The sequence below is a fragment of the Rhamphochromis longiceps genome, linkage group LG2 (genome assembly GCF_057381845.1).
Source record: "Rhamphochromis longiceps isolate RC_006_pf linkage group LG2, R_longiceps_female_GT1.1, whole genome shotgun sequence".
Taxonomy (NCBI): Eukaryota; Metazoa; Chordata; class Actinopteri; order Cichliformes; family Cichlidae; genus Rhamphochromis; species Rhamphochromis longiceps.
Window position 1 is genome coordinate 9,800,884 of NC_140558.1, and position 16,677 is coordinate 9,817,560.

At 40.8% G+C, this 16,677-nt stretch overlaps 2 protein-coding genes across 2 annotated transcripts; both read left to right on the forward strand.

Moving 5' to 3' along the window:
- The first annotated feature begins 3,168 nt into the window (after positions 1-3,168).
- On the forward strand, positions 3,169-15,692 carry smu1a (SMU1 DNA replication regulator and spliceosomal factor a). Its single transcript, XM_085417153.1, has 12 exons — positions 3,169-3,301; positions 9,008-9,218; positions 9,631-9,783; positions 9,991-10,101; positions 11,228-11,356; positions 11,487-11,606; positions 11,707-11,823; positions 12,068-12,195; positions 13,888-14,014; positions 14,108-14,275; positions 14,364-14,516; positions 14,852-15,692. The coding sequence occupies exons 1-12, from the start codon at positions 3,276-3,278 to the stop codon at positions 14,948-14,950; spliced, it is 1,542 nt and encodes a 513-aa protein (XP_085273279.1). The 5' UTR covers positions 3,169-3,275; the 3' UTR covers positions 14,951-15,692.
- Positions 5,695-8,999, forward strand: LOC146676968 (uncharacterized). Its single transcript, XM_085417163.1, has 2 exons — positions 5,695-5,715; positions 5,751-8,999. Exon 2 carries the CDS (start codon positions 6,228-6,230, stop codon positions 7,077-7,079), a length of 852 nt encoding a protein of 283 aa, XP_085273289.1. The 5' UTR covers positions 5,695-5,715; positions 5,751-6,227; the 3' UTR covers positions 7,080-8,999.
- Positions 15,693-16,677: the final 985 nt, after the last annotated feature.

The following is a 16,677-nucleotide window of genomic DNA, read 5'->3' on the forward strand; positions in this document are numbered from 1 at the left end:
CAAATGTGTATTCTAGTATATTAAGCTTTCATGTTTTTGCAGAATGCAGACTAGATTCTGGTTTCTGTTCTAGGATTATTCCTAAGAAGTTCCTGCTTTGAGTTTGTTGTTTGTGTTTAGTTCCCTAAATATTAGTTTAGTTCCCTGTCTGTTCATTCCTGATTTGATTTCCTATGTGGATGCATCTGAGTGCTCAAAAGTTCATTTCTCTCTGTCTTCATGTATATTGAGACTTCTCGTCTCTGGGATCTGAATCGGGCTTCCTTCTTCCTTTGTGTTTGTTTTACATCCCACTTTGTTATTGTGCTGTTTGTTTTCACCTGTGACCTGTGTCTCATTCCTCTGCTGTTTCCTACTCACAATCAGCCCTCAGTGTATTTACAGTCCAGTCCTTTCTTAGTGTTTGTGAATGTTTCTGCTTTGGGTCCATTACTGTTCAGTTCTGAGCATTACACCCTTCATGATCATCTGCTCTCTATCTTTCACTGTTTTTTTTTTCTTTGCACTTTGCTAAACACTGCTCAGAATAACGAGTAGTCCACTGTAGGTTAATTTTTAAGGCTCTGGCAGCACTCCTGCTGCCCCCCATGCAAAAAAAAAAAAAAAAGCAGATATGGGCCTGCTGCTGGGTTATTGCCCTTTCTACAGTCCTGCCCAGCTCACCTCATGTCTTCTCCACACTCTTAAGACTCTTAAGACTGTGTTGGGAAATGCAGCAAACCTTGCAATGTCTTGTACGGATGTGCCATCCTGGAGAAGCTTGACCTGCAGTGACAAAAAACAGAGGAAAATGAGTTAGGGGAGGCATAAGGAGAAGGCAGCAGTCTGCTTCCTTTTTTGAGAGTTGTCTTGTTGTTGCCTCTCGAGTTTACCTATTCTCACTTATATCTGCACTAAAGAATGGACTCAGCAATGGTTTCCATGAGAACAATAGACAGTGAAGATTTGTGAAGATTTTCCTAGATATGTAGAACTGTTTGTAGTGGCTGTGAATGGTAGATAAATGCTATTTGAATGAATGTCACCATTTGGTTGTTGTGTCCTTGTGTTCCTTTTTGGCATGACAAAAAAAGAAGAAGAAGATAAGTGTAGTTACACCAGCAGTGACATTCTTTCAAAACTCAGTTACAGATCAGGTAAAAACATGTTTTTTCACTCAGTTTTTCCTCCCCGACAGCACAAAAGACAGGTTATGTTTCTTTGTGGTGGTAATGCGTTCTAATTATGTTGGAAAGAGGTAACAATTTTTCACACCAAGAATGGCACCTCGCATAAATAGAAACGAAATTTCTTTTGTTTTTACCAGAGAAGACGGAGTGATTGCATTACAGCCTTTTGTGCTGCTGTCACTCTTCCAGTATGGTGGCGTCTATCTCATCGGCAAGCAGTCTCCAAACAGCAGCCTGTGCTTTGTCCTGCCAGAAGATGGCAAAATTGAATTGACATCTTTCTTGTGCTTTTATGGTAATATATTCGGGATGACTGAGGTCTTATGGTATTGTGTGGAAACACCACTCCTCCCCTCCCCATCACGTCTGCTTCCCCTCATCATTTCCCAATATATTTCTCCATCTGCAAAGGCAAATGAAACCGACCAGGATCTGCCGTGTTCTCAATGCCAATTTCATTTGCCATGTGGATGGGGCTCACAGTGGGATTATGTCATGATTGGCCAAAACAATCAAACCCAGGCCTGCAGTCTGAAGTGCTGCTGCACTGTGCACTATTATCATTATAACCTTGAAAGACCTTCATGGGCAGAGAGAGGGAAGTCAAGAGGGCCTCGATGCCATTACTGTGCAAATAGCACCCCCTGTTGATCAGCAAAAAAGGGGAATTGGCTGTGCACACGCTACACGCTTATGAGGAAAAGATCCCTTAATGCTGGGAATGGTGCTTTGATGCCATGTAAGGACGCAAGAGGAAATCCACACTCAAACAACCTTAATTAATTAAATAGCCATCTTAATTTATTTGATCTTTTCTAGCAGAAAAATAATTCTGCTGTCCTTTGGGGCTACCCCAAGGATTTATGGCTTTCCTGTAGTTTAAAAATAACTGATCTCAGAATTAGAACATCTACAACAAATGTGAATATTGCAGCGGAATCATGAATCAGTGGGTGAATTTGAATTATGTTCTACTCAACCAAAGTAACATGGATATTTGGAGGGAACATTGAAAAAAATTACAGGTGCCTTAAATGAGACGAAATAAAAGACTAATTTAATAACTTTACCAGTTTTAAAGAAAAATAATTGTGAAAATTTCAAACTAAGGAAGTTTTAAGTGCACTGAACAACACTGGATTAGATACCTGTTTTTATTTTATCTGGGTCGTTCTATAACATATCAGTTGACCAAGTTCCCAGCCTGACCATATGTGTGAATGTGTGTGTGAATGGGTGGATGACTGAATGTAGTGTGAAGCGCTTTGGGGTCCTTAGGGACTAGAAAAGCGCTATACAAATGCAGGCCATTTACCATATGTGATTTCCCTGAAAAAAAAAATCCTGGCAGATGGAAAAGTTCTTAAAACTTTCCAATTTTAGTTTTGTAATGTTATTAATGAAATAAATAAAACACTCTAGAGTTTTGTGATGAGGTTAGGGGCATTTTAAGCTTGAGCAGTATTTTTTATACTTATCATCTGTGTTACAAATTTCAACACCCATCTTTGAAATTATTATTTCGATAAACCTTCAAATATGGTAGTTCAGGCCTTGTTGTCAATTTTTTAACCAAACTCAAGCTCTCAGAAATGTATGTTGAACTTCAGCTTCATCGCAAAAATACTTACCTTTTTCTGACCAAACTAATAACAGCGGAGAGCTAAAATTAAGCATTTTTGTTTGTTTGTTTGTTTGTTTGTTTGTTTGTTTGTTTGTTTGTTTGTTTGTTTGTTTGTTTGTTTGTGTATGGTATAATATGAGGTGGCCTGCCAGGAAACAGGTGGTCAGTTGACATAGAACAGGTTTTTTTTGTAATACAGTAATGCGAACTAGTGCAGTTATTTGGTATCTTTATTTGTTTTTGTTTTAAGAGTTTGAATATTATGAAGACGTCGAAACGTGAACATTTTTGTCATCCAAAAACAAAAACGGCAGCAAAAAATAACTCCATGTTTTTTGAGCGTCAAATGAATCTTTTATTTTGGAGAAAAAAAACCGCCTCCTGATCCTGTTTCTTCCGGTGCCGTAGCCGTGTGTTCCTGGCGTTTGTTTCTGCTGTAGACTCAGGAGTGCATCTTGGAGGCTGTTTTCACATAAATAATCATGTCTCTGGAGGTGGAATCTGCAGAGTAAGTACTCCGCTTAACTATTGTTAAAGGAGTGTTATTATTAAAGTAAACTGGGTTTTAAAAGCTCCATATTTGATCACATTTTTGGGCAGTGAGGCCTCCTTCATCCTGCAGTAAACTGCAGTAGCGGTAGTTAGCGTTTTTGTGCTAAGCTAACGAGCTAACTTCCAGCCATACGCTGAAGTGTATGTAGTGTATGACTGGAAAGTGGAGTTAGGTACTCTTTCAACTGGCACTATGTGATATGAAATATTTGTTTATTGATCATTTATATTTTAATCGCTTCTGTGTACTGCACAAAACTGAAAGAGGTGAGTAAATTAGCATTAGCTTAAGATGTGCGCTTCCCAGTCGCCGTAGATTCTGACATGAGCTGGAAATGTTACTGATTCAAACAAACCCAACCTGGACAACTCACTAAAGTAGCCAGATTGCTTGACATATTAAGTCTGCTTCATTTAGTGTCAGTAACTCCACTTTTTGTCAGAAACTCGCGGTCTATTCAAAACTAGATTCACACTAGATTCAAAACGGTGCTCATAATTTGCTAATATTCAAAATCTCGCAGGAATCCATAATTGAATTATCTAAACTGAGGCTTTTTGCAAGAAAAAATACTAGTGAAAACATTAGTAGTAAGCATAGTGTTTAGAAATGACCACACATCTGTCTGCAGATTCTTACTCCTTAAAATGAAAATTGATGGCAAACACAGTAACAATAAAAAAAATAGGGAAAGTTATTGATCACGACTGAAGGATTTGCTCCAAAGCAAGTTTAACATACAGGGATGCCTCAGGATTTTTTTTCATAGGGGTGGCCATTTGAGGGCAATAATAATATAGGTGGGGTGGCTGTAGCTCAGGTGGCAGAGCAGGTCAGCCACTAATCAGAAGGTCGGTGGTTCGATCCAGGGCTGCCTCCTGGCTGCATGCCAAATATCCTTGGGCAAGATACTAACCCCATGTTTGCCTACTGGTGGTGGTCAGAGGGCCCGGTGGCGCCAGTGTCCGGCAGCCTCGCCTCTGTCAGTGCGCCCCAGGGCAGCTGTGGCTACAATGTAGCTTGCAGAGCGCATGCAAGCAGGGAACATGTGTAGCAACTGTCACAGGTAGGATTCGAACCTCTGCCACCGGGTCTCACGGCAGCTGCCCTACCCTCTGAGCCAAATGAGTTCTGGTCAATGTAGCTTGCCATTGCCAGTGTGTGAATGTGTGTGTGAATGGATGAATGACTGAATGTAGTGTAGGGCTGCCACGATTTGTCGACTAGTCACGATTACGTCGACTATCAAAATCGTCGACGACTGATTTAATAGTCGACGTGTCGTTTGAAGCTTTGTAAGATCGCAAAAGACGCAGGAATAATAGCAGGATTTAAGAGTGTAATAACGGACTGAAACAGAAGATGGCAGCACAGCATGTACAAGGATGCCAGCTGCCGTTAAACCCCGAAGAAGAAGAAGCAGCTGTGTCCCAGAATTCATAGCGCGGCCCAGCCTAGTTTCCAACAATGGCGGTAGCTAGTTAGTTTTAATATTACTCTTATTATTCTTTCCGGGTCACAAAATAAACGTTTAACATATTTTCAGGCGAGAATGTAGCTGTGTAAACCTCAAATATCTGCTCAGTTTATCAGGACACCACATATTTTCAAAAGCGCTCCGACGTTTTCGGAGACGTCTGTTACCCACTAGCTCGATAGCTAGCCGGGTGCTAGGTCACTAGCGCCGTGAGAACACCGGACTCCCGGCAAATTGTTTTCAAACCCACCGCCGTCTTTCGGGACTCAGGTTAAATATATATGAGTCACTTAGATAAATTAAAAATGTTATTGTTTGGCTTTTTTTAGTATTTTATTTGTTCCTGAGTAAATCGGTTTGGCTGAGATTAAAGTTATAGTTTTTACACAGCTGAATAAACGTCAAGCAGACAGCTGATTATCAGAAGTGTGAGATGCTGGAGAATATACTCCGGTGTCCTGTTATATTTTAGATAGCAAGGAGTTTATTAAACTTTACCGAAACAATCTGCAAATTTCATTAAAATTGAATAAACTATCATCTTGTCTTTATTTTTAGTTAGCACCTTAAAAGCTTAAAGCTGTAAGCTAATGATAGTTATATAAGAGCAGATGCTGCTGGTGCAATAAGCTGTAGTTTTACGTCCAGTGGATGATGATCTGATTAGTCGACTAATCGCATAAATAATCGGTGACTAGTCGACTATCAAAATAATCGTTTGTGGCAGCCCTAATGTAGTGTAAAGCGCTTTGGGGTCCTTAGGGACTGAGTAAAGCGCTATACAAATACCATATAGGGGTGGCACACCAAAAACAGAATTTCCAGTTTTATTATGTTGTTGTCATTCATATATATATATATATATATATATATATATATATGGAGGGTGAAGGTAACGGTGGTCACCCGTGGTAATGGAGGGTGAAGGTAACGGTGGTCCCCCGTGGTAATCGGAGCACTAGGTGCGGTGACTCCCAAGCTAGGCGAGTGGCTCCAGCAGATCCTGGGAACAACATCGGAGATCTCTGTCCAGAAGAGCGCAGTCCTGGGAACAGCTAAGATACTGCGCAGGACCCTCAAGCTCCCAGGCCTCTGGTAGAGGACCCGAGCTTGAAGGATAAACCGCCCGCAGGGGCGTGCTGGGTGTATATATATATCCAGGCCATCAACACGTACACCCTGCCCGTGATCAGGTACCCTGCTGGGGTAATAGGCTGGCCAAAGGAGGAGATAGAAGCCACTGACATAAAGACAAGAAAGCTCCTTACCATACATGGAGGGTTTCACCCCAAGTCCAGCACCCTGAGGCTGTACTCTAAGCGGAAGGAAGGGGGCCGGGGACTGGTGAGTGTCAGCACCACAGTCCAGGATGAGACAACGAACATCCAAGAATACATTGGGAAGATGGCCCCAACTGACCGAGTGCTCAGTGAATACCTCAAGCAGCAGAAACCCAAGAAAGAGGAGGGAGACGAGGAACCATCATGGAAGGACAGGCCCCTGCACGGTATGTACCACCGGCAGATAGAGGAGGTGGCTGATATCCAGAAATCCTACCAGTGGCTGGACAAAGCTGGACTGAAAGACAGCACAGAGGCACTAATCATGGCAGCACAAGAACAAGCTCTGAGCACAAGATCCATAGAGGCTGGGGTCTATCACACCAGGCAAGACCCCAGGTGCAGACTGTGTAAAGATGCCCCAGAGACAATCCAGCACATAACAGCAGGGTGCAAGATGCTAGCAGGCAAGGCATACATGGAACGCCATAACCAAGTGGCCGGCATAGTGTACAGGAACATCTGTGCCGAGTATAACCTGGAAGTCCCGAGGTCAAAATGGGAGATGCCCCCAAGGGTGGTGGAGAATGACCGAGCTAAGATCCTGTGGGACTTCCAGATACAGACGGACAAAATGGTGGTGGCTAACCAACCGGACATAGTGGTGGTAGACAAACAGAAGAAGACGGCCGTAGTGATCGATGTAGCGGTTCCGAATGACAGCAATATCAGGAAGAAGGAACACGAGAAGCTGGAGAAATACCAAGGGCTCAGAGAAGAGCTCGAGAGGATGTGGAGGGTGAAGGTAACGGTGGTCCCCGTGGTAATCGGAGCACTAGGTGCGGTGACTCCCAAGCTAGGCGAGTGGCTCCAGCAGATCCCGGGAATAACATCGGAGATCTCTGTCCAGAAGAGCGCAGTCCTGGGAACAGCTAAGATACTGCGCAGGACCCTCAAGCTCCCAGGCCTCTGGTAGAGGACCCGAGCTTGAAGGATAAACCGCCCGCAGGGACGTGCTGGGTGTTTTTATATATATATATATATATATATATATATATATACTTGAAAAATATGGTGAGAAAGAAAAGAATTACATGACTTTGAATTCCATAATAACCTGTTTTAATTGATTGACTAACTGGAACGTCCCAACTCTTTAATGTTTCTCAGCAGAGCTGAGCAGGAGCAGCTTAAGATTCCTCTCCCAGAATGGAGTTCACTTTAAGAGAAAACTTGTTGAGGAAAGACAAATGAGTATTAGATCATGTATGAGTGTGAACTGTTTGCCTGTCTCTATGTTGGCCCTGAGATGAACTAGGTTTTCTGCAACCTGATATGGATCAAATACCTATAAATAAATAAGACTTTTGACATTTTAAACACCACACAGATATTTCCATGTGTTTCACAATCAACTATTTACTGGTGCAAAACAAAATAATCTCTTGGCAACACATTTATTCAAAACAGTTTTATCCAGCCATCAAAGTTTATTAAAATGTATTACCAACATAGGACAGTCTTGCTAAAGGGGCCTCTGGGGAGGACAGCAGATTTTGCCCCCCTGGCACGCCCTTGGTGGTGCTGATGGTGATGATGATCTAGAACATAGTTTGAGTTTAGAAGTTATTAGTTCACTCAATTCTAAAATGTGTGCTGGACTTTCAGTGCATGCAGTACTGGCATTTCCCTACACTAATGAAAGAGAAATCACTTTAGTTTGTTCCCAGATTAAAGTGAATTATTTCAACAGATTTAATCTTCTCCATGATGAATAGCCAATAAATAGCCTACTCATGTTTTTCTTATCTATCTTCTTAGATTGGCTGCATTTGTGTCAGTATAATCAGACATTGCAGCAGATAAGAGTCAAGCATAAAAGCATTTATTTTCTGCATCAAAGTCTAAATGTATTTCAGTCCCAGTGATTATGTGCCACATTAATGCACCGTGGTGTTAGTAAGGCACAAACACTTATTCCAACACCAGAGAATCTATTTCACTCTTAGAGCGTACTGAAGACTTAGTGAATATAAAATGCAGATAATGGTATATGTTAGAGGTGGGAATCACCATACATCCCACGATACGATATTATCACAATACTTAACGCACAATACGATATTATTGCAATTTTTTAAAATATTTTGCGATATTCAGATTCTGTACATAAAGGTAAACGTTATCAATATTCATTTTATCTAATATCAAAGTCTCACACTCAGTATTTCTCTCATTTCAGTCAGTTTTATTGTTGACAAACTGAACGGTTTGTATTACGGTCTAGTCCAACTTAACTGAATGCAACCATCTGGTACAATTATAGCTATTCTGAACTATGCAATTTATGAAAACTATGCAGCCCCTTCAGCAACTGAAGAATTTGAAAGTAAATTAAAACAAAATATAATTTTACATTAAATAAAAAAGTTTTACACTTAATTAAAATAAAACATGTCTTAAATTAAAATAAGTAAACTGTCATGTTTATTGCTGCCAAAAAAAAGTTAAACACATTTGGACAGTGTCAGGATTCTTGCTGAGAAAAAGGATCAACATGCTCTGAAGTCAGAGCATGTTCCAGTCCACAAAAACTTTTTTTGTAACAAAATATCGATTTCTGCTGTCCCTGTGTCGATACATTATTAGCAAACAAAATATCACGATACTACACAGTATCGATTTTTTTTTTCCCCCACCCCTAGTATATGTTTGGTATAAGTTACTATGAGAACCTAACCAGGTAAAAAGAGTGCCACCTTGTGACATGAAAATTCTGAATTTGAACTCACCCTACACTTTGAGGTATAGTATCATCAGGAACGTTTCTGACCACCAAATCCTGAGCTTGTTTTACCTGAGCTGAGCCGTCTTCTGTCTCACGTTGTTTGTCTATTTTCACAGCGTGGTCCGTCTGATTATGCAGTACTTAAAAGAGAACAATCTGCACCGGACACTAGCCACTCTGCAGGAGGAGACGACAGTGTCTCTGAACACAGTGGACAGTATAGAGAGCTTCGTGGCAGACATCAACAGCGGCCACTGGGATACTGTTCTACAAGCCATCCAGTCCCTCAAGCTGCCAGACAAGACCTTGATAGACCTTTACGAACAGGTATGGTCTGGTTAAAGTTTTGATTGACAGGTCCAGAAGACGCTGGCATCTTATCATCATCTGGGATTATACGGGGGGTGAGGGCTTGTTTGTATACAATGAGAAGTGTTGACAGTAAAGTGTGAATATTAGATTTAGAGAGTTATAGATAGATGATGATGATGATGATGATAGTACATTGAACTGGGCTTTCACACCATTTTGGATGGTGTCCAAAGCTTGGCTAAGTCCTCCAGCTTTATTTCTAATGGTTTCTGGTCAGAAAGGGTTTTTTTCAGGTGTTTCTTGTAATACTATCTTAATCCAGATGTTTTCTTTTCTAAGCATTTGTATCATAGCAAATCTCCCAGTGTAAGCATAGTAGATCTTTTTGTTTGTTTAAGTTGGGCCTTTGTGTTGATTCCCTCACCAGGTCGTGTTAGAGCTGATTGAACTGAGAGAGCTGGGTGCAGCTCGTTCACTGCTCAGACAGACCGACCCCATGATCATGCTGAAACAGACCCAGCCAGAGAGATACATCCACTTGGAGAACCTGCTGGCTCGCTCCTACTTTGATCCCAGAGAGGTGAGATAAATTGCTTAAAGTGACTCTTATTTATTTTTTCCATTTTTTCCTGAGTTTATTATTTTTTTTCCCTCGTTTTTTTCCCTCGGCTTTTTAAATCTGGAAAAATAAGGTTTTAAATCAGAAAGAACATCAGATTAAAATGTGCTGTACGTTTTTAATAGATGTGCATGTTTCTTTCTTACGCATTGTTGAAATTCTATCCAGGCCTACCCAGATGGCAGCAGTAAGGAGAAGCGTCGGGCGGCCATCGCTCAGGCGCTGGCAGGAGAGGTCAGCGTGGTGCCTCCCTCTCGTCTCATGGCTCTGCTGGGACAGGTATGTGACCTGCAAATTTGCAGGTGTTGTACTAGTTTGTGAAACTCATTTGCCTCTTAATTTTACAAAAAAAAATAGGAATGTACAAGCAGAGTTGTCCTTGATTATAATTCTGCATGCATAATATCGACTCCTTGTTATTGTATTGTCTTAACTACACACTATTCGGTTGTTCAGTGATGACGCGATGAATCCTACTTCCGGGTCTAAAGTAGTCTGCGTTTAATATGGCTTTTGTGTTGTTAACATGTTTAATGTTATGTATTTTCTTATATTTGATCTCAAAAAGCTCCTAAAACAGTCAGTGATCACTGTTGACCTCCCTCGGCTTTTATTACCACTAATCATTTATTTAAGCTCAGTTTTTAAAACCTTAGGATGTAACTACAGCCCAGCCCATGCAGCAGTATATGAATGACTAACCTCGTATTGTGGATGGATTATCTCAGTTGTTCTCCTGGCTGAAGTTTGGTCCTTTTACAGCATCCTGCCATGCGATTACATTTGTTCCTGACCACTGAGAACACTCACGTTAACTTTTATCGAGTGGAAAAAAAGTTAGCTTGTTCATATTATGCTAACATAGCTGTGTCGCTAGCGGTCACGTAGCACATCATTATATACCAGCTAGCCCAACTTCAGTAACCCTACAAACGTCACTGCTGTTTAGTTTTCTGTCTTCATTTATGCTGGAAGTGATAACAGAGCTGTACGTTTGAATTTGTTTCCAAAACCCCGCAGTCAGGACATGCTATATTGTATTTAGATAGAAGCTAGCGAGCTAACTTCCTGCTAACTTCTAACTCCGTTAAATGTCATAAATGTCCGTTTTCATGGATGCCTGGATGTTAAACTCAATTGTTACACCTGGTAGAGCAGAACACTGATCATTTTATTAAAGAGGAAAGACTTTAGACAGTTTTTCAACTCTCAGTAATGCCATAGTGATCGTTTGATATATGGACCTGCAGCGGAGTTTAGACCCAGACACGGCTAGTGACGTCAGACTTAACAACCGGATAAAGCACCTTGTTGTGATTTGGTGCTATATAAATACAATTTGTTCCTCAGTTCAGATAAAATGCAAATGCTTATGTCGTCCCCCGTCATCTTTTTCCTTCTGTAGGCTCTGAAGTGGCAGCAGCATCAGGGTCTCCTGCCTCCTGGTATGACCATTGACTTGTTCAGAGGTAAAGCTGCCGTTAAAGATGTAGAAGAGGAACGCTTTCCCACGCAGCTCAGCAGACACATCAAGGTACCCACACTATCCCAAAATGGCAATTTGTATTAGTCAGCTTCTTCACTGTGACCAGGCCTTACTGCCATTTCTTCAAGTTCATGACTTAAACTTGTTCTGACGTGACTTGTTTTTCCTCCCTGTGCAGTTTGGACAGAAATCTCACGTGGAGTGTTCCCGATTCTCCCCTGATGGTCAGTATCTGGTCACTGGCTCTGTGGACGGTTTCATCGAAGTCTGGAACTTCACAACTGGCAAAATCAGGAAGGTGGGTTGAAAGGAAAAGAAAGGCAGATTTAGTTTCTGCTTAAATGTCACTCTGTTTATGCCAGTTATTTTTAATTATTATATATCTTTTGTGTTTGCAGGATCTGAAATACCAGGCTCAGGATAACTTCATGATGATGGATGACGCTGTGTTGTGTATGGGCTTCAGTCGGGACACAGAGATGTTGGCCACTGGAGCCCAGGATGGGAAGGTTAAGGTATAGAGGACCAGCTGTACTTCAGTTTCTGTCATTGTCCTTCTGTGTTTCATTCACCAATTCTGCACTTGCAGCCCATTTCTAGCTATATAACCACATCTATTGGTATAAAATTATAAAAACCAAGAAGACATTTTAATTATTACACATGAAAGCTCTCAGAAAACTGAAAACCTCAGTTTCTTTCACTCGTGTGTTTTCTGTTTTACTAAAACACGAGAACAAACTGTATGTGTCTGTGTAGGTTTGGAAGATCCAGAGCGGTCAGTGTTTGAGGAGGTTCGAGCGTGCCCACAGCAAAGGAGTAACATGTGTCAGCTTCTGCAAGGACAGCAGCCAGCTCCTCAGTGCCTCCTTTGATCAGACCATCAGGTAAACTACTATCTGACTGTTTGTCCTTACCAGCAGCAGAGGAGGCTGTGCAGCCATTAGGGTGGTGTTTTTCTAGTGGTGTTTTCCCCCATATGCACAATGTGTTTACCAAACTCAATCATGCACTCACTTCTAGTTTCTCACTGCGACTGTGGTGTGAAATAAAGATAATACAGTGGTTATGGCTGCCACTATTATTTCTCAAAATCTAAAGCTCATACTAAGGACGTGCAAGGTTGTTTAATTGTCACAAAGTGAATGATCTTAGTGCTGATGTCCATGATGACCAAACTTCAAAGCAGGCTATGGGATCATGAGTGTGGTCTGGTTGTGTTCAAGCATGTAGGAGGTGGATGGGAGCAGGTGAAAAGATCACTTTTTCCCAAAGTTCAGTTGGCTTTTTATCGTGATGATTTTGGTTGTTTAAGAAGAACCGTAGTTTTTAGCTCCACTCAGGCTCTCTCTTTGCTGTACACTCTGTGTGAGTGTACGAGTGGCTGCTACTGTTTGAAGTTCTCTTATCTAACAACAGCTGGTGCCTAGATGCTAACAATACTGTTACCATTGGCAACAAAAGACCATACTAATTGTGTCTTGAAGTATTAAATACACTTACATTAAAAAACAAAAACAGCTGCATTTTTGTGTCAGTAAATCAGCAGTGGTGGCTCCTCTGAACATGATTTACTAAAGCCCCTCCCCCGACTAGCAGCTGAACACATGAACAGTAGCAACAAACAACCAACCAGTAATAACAAGGAATTTCAAGAGCTCAATAAAGCTCCAAGTAGGGCTGGGCTATATCATACCGTTCACGGTAATACCGGTGTCATTTTGGGCAACGATAGGAAAATGACATATCGCGATAGAATATGGGTAAAACGCGCATGCGCAGTGCCTATGTTTACATACGCACATGGCGGCGACGCAGAATGAAAAGAGCGAAAGTGGATCGTTAAATGAAACAGATGAACCAGAATTGGTTTGTAAAAATCCCACTGGAAATGCCTTTTGGCAAACTGTCAGCAAGGAATTTGCGCTGTTACATTTTTATATAACTTTAATGCACATAAAAAAACAGCTGCTTGTTTAAGTGAAAATACATTGATGGGGGTTTTTGCACTAATAAAGTTGTGGAGTTGTAAAGTATTTTGTCTAGTGTCAATTATATTGTCAGTTACTGTATATCGTTATCGCAAATTTTCAAATGTATATCGTGATAAATATTTTTGGTCATATCGCCCTGCTCTAGCTCCAAGACAGTTAGAATGTTTACCTGACTGGCACACACGTTAACATTAGCCATGTAATTACGTACATTATGATTATGGTAGCACTGCCGGCTATGACTAATAAATGATAACATTAATGTTGGATCTGGGCAAGAAATAGTTCTGGTCCTCTGTAACATTAATGTAGTGTTGATTTAAAACAATAGCATAGGTACTTTTGTTTCTATTAATGTCCCAGATGTTTACCAGCAACACACAAACAGTGGCATCCAATCTTAGCGTCTGTATTTTATCAGCATCAGTAAATATAGTGCGAAGTCAGCAGAATCACAGGAATTTAACAAGGCGGAATAGACTACTGTTCTTTCATTCTTCATTAAAACTACTGTGCTCTTCAGTAAACCTTCTTAAATTATTATGTCGACGTCATCCCTATTTGTTTGTTGTTGTTTTTCATAAGAATCCATGGACTTAAGTCAGGTAAAACTCTAAAGGAGTTCCGCGGTCACTCCTCGTTTGTCAACGAGGTCACATTCACTCCGGACGGCCATCACATCATCAGCGCTTCATCTGATGGTACAGTAAAGGTAAGAGAAGCGGCTGATTTAAAAATAACCCCATTCAACCACTTCTTTCTCATAATGCTTCTTGCTTTCCCACTCATCTTCAACGTGCTTCAGGTCTGGAACGTGAAGACCACTGAGTGCACCAGCACCTTCAAGCCTCTGGGAACGTCAGCCGGCACTGATATCACAGTCAATAACGTCATCCTGCTGCCCAAGAACCCGGAGCACTTTGTCGTGTGCAACCGCTCCAACACAGTGGTCATCATGAACATGCAGGGACAGGTCAGTTAATGTCGCCACATCACTAACAGTTGTTTGGGATTTTCTTCTAAACCCGGAGTTTTAGGTAATAAGCTGTTTTCTTGTGCAGATCGTGAGGAGTTTCAGCTCCGGTAAGAGGGAAGGTGGTGACTTTGTGTGCTGCACTCTGTCGCCCCGCGGCGAGTGGATCTACTGCGTGGGTGAAGACTTTGTGCTCTACTGCTTCAGCACAGTCACCGGCAAGCTGGAGAGAACACTGACGGTACGTTACGGCACTCAGGATCAGAGTTTCCAAAAATACCACACCATATTCTGTCCTCTGTTCCTCCCCCAAGTTCTTATCGCTGAAGTTTTGAAGTCAGTGTTGAAGGGGGGGATGTGTAACTGCCTTGTCTTCCATATAAAACTATATACATGTAGGTGTTGTACTGGTCACTGCTGATGTTTCCATTTTACACACAGTAGCTGAAATTATTTTGCAAAATAATGGATAATTTTTGTGTGAATCCATCACTTCAGACTGGAAGAAGCTCTACTCTGTTTCACTCTTGATGTTTTTGGTGTATCTTGATCACATCTTACATCTCCCATCTCCAGGTCCACGAGAAGGATGTTATCGGCATCGCTCACCACCCCCACCAGAACCTCATCTCCACCTACAGTGAGGATGGCCTGCTGAAGCTCTGGAAACCTTAAAAAGAAAAAAAAAAACACCCTCAGGAGAAGAGACTGATGCTCTCCTCAGTCTGGACACGGCTCCGCCCACTTTGATTTATTTAACCTTCTGCAGCCCTAATAAATCCTTCTCAGATTCAGGTGGTTCAGAGGTTTAAATTAATGGGAACACAGTAGTGACTAAAATGCAAAGACTGAGCAGGATTTTAAGAAGTTTTTGTATCATTAAAAAAATATACATGTGAATGTTGACAGCTACGGCAGTTTGGGGTGTTTGCACAGCAGAGTCTTATTTAACTCAGCTTCTTAGGTTTGTTGCATATTTTTTACAAATAAAGTTTTCATTTCATGTGTCTTAGAAAGCAATTTGATGAACAGCGATGGTATTTAATCATTTGTAGGCCACCCGCTGTTGTTGTTTTCATTAACAGTTTTCCACAGAAATTATTACAAATGTGAAGGAAACGTGATTGTCACAAATTCTCGAACTGTACTCAGTGAAATCCTAAAGAAAAGAATTCTGCACATTTTCCACTGGCTGTTCAATAAATAAGATTCTGTTGTTCAACATGCAAGCATTTCCAACTTTTATATAAGAGCGCTTCAGCAGGAGGAGAGAGGTCCACAGTGAGAGTGCAGATACTTGAGCCGACTCATTTTAAAAGTTTGTTTTTGTAAATATATTTTTGTTTGCATTTTTCAGTAAGATCTGGTTAAATAGTTCATGGTTGCATGTTGGTTCCTCTCATTTAGAATAGAAAAAGTATAAGATGTAGAAAATGTTACCCAGTATTTTTGAATTCCTCAAATGTTGCTGATCTTGGACAGAAAACAGTTTTGTTCAGTGATCTATAAAATACCACCTATTTGGTTATCATTTGGAAATGGGGTGTAATATGTCAAGTGTTTTTTGTTTTTTCCTTCTGGTTTGTTTTTCGGATTTTTTTTATACCCATTTATATGAATTTGCTGTCTGGATGCACACGTCCTGTGTAACGCCGTCTGTCTGTGCCATTAAACTGTTTAACCAGAGCAGTGAAATGTGACATCTGTGCAAAAGAAATAATCCCTTCCAGTGCTTTTGAATCATTGCGACATACCGGTAATTCAAGAAATCTTCCACATTTTAAAGGCGAGAAAAAAAAAAAAAGAAGCTTCACAAAACATCTGAAGTTTTTAAAGGCAGTTCGGTCTACATTTAATTTCCTGCCTCCCCGAGTTCTGGAAGATGTTTTGGTAATTCTCTGCCTCTGCGTTTAATCCCTGAATAAACTGGTGCATGGCTGTTGGTACAGCAGCTCTGCAGAGGAGAGGAGCATCCAGTCAGTCAGCGAGGTAAGGAAGGTTTGTAAATCCTTCAAAATAAAAGCGCAAATGTGAAAAGTATAATGTACCTCTACTCTGATTGTTGTCACCAGAATTGTTTTGATTATTTTACCAAGTCAAGAGCATTTCAGAAAATTATTAAAGTGTCATTTATTCTAAAGATTCTGGAGCCTTTTATTATTTCCTGTAATGGCAGCATGTAAGAAGGATGTGGTGGTTTCTTACACCAATGAACAATTACTTATTTGTATCCTTTTTTCAACAAAAAAGAATTCCACACAGACTAAGGCTCAATTTATTTTCAGCTTTTTGAAGTCTTATTTAATTTAGCCAAAAACACATCATACTAAAGTTTATTTTTTTAACTTCTATATATATATATATATATATACAACAGGAAGTTGTTTGCATTGCTGTGAACT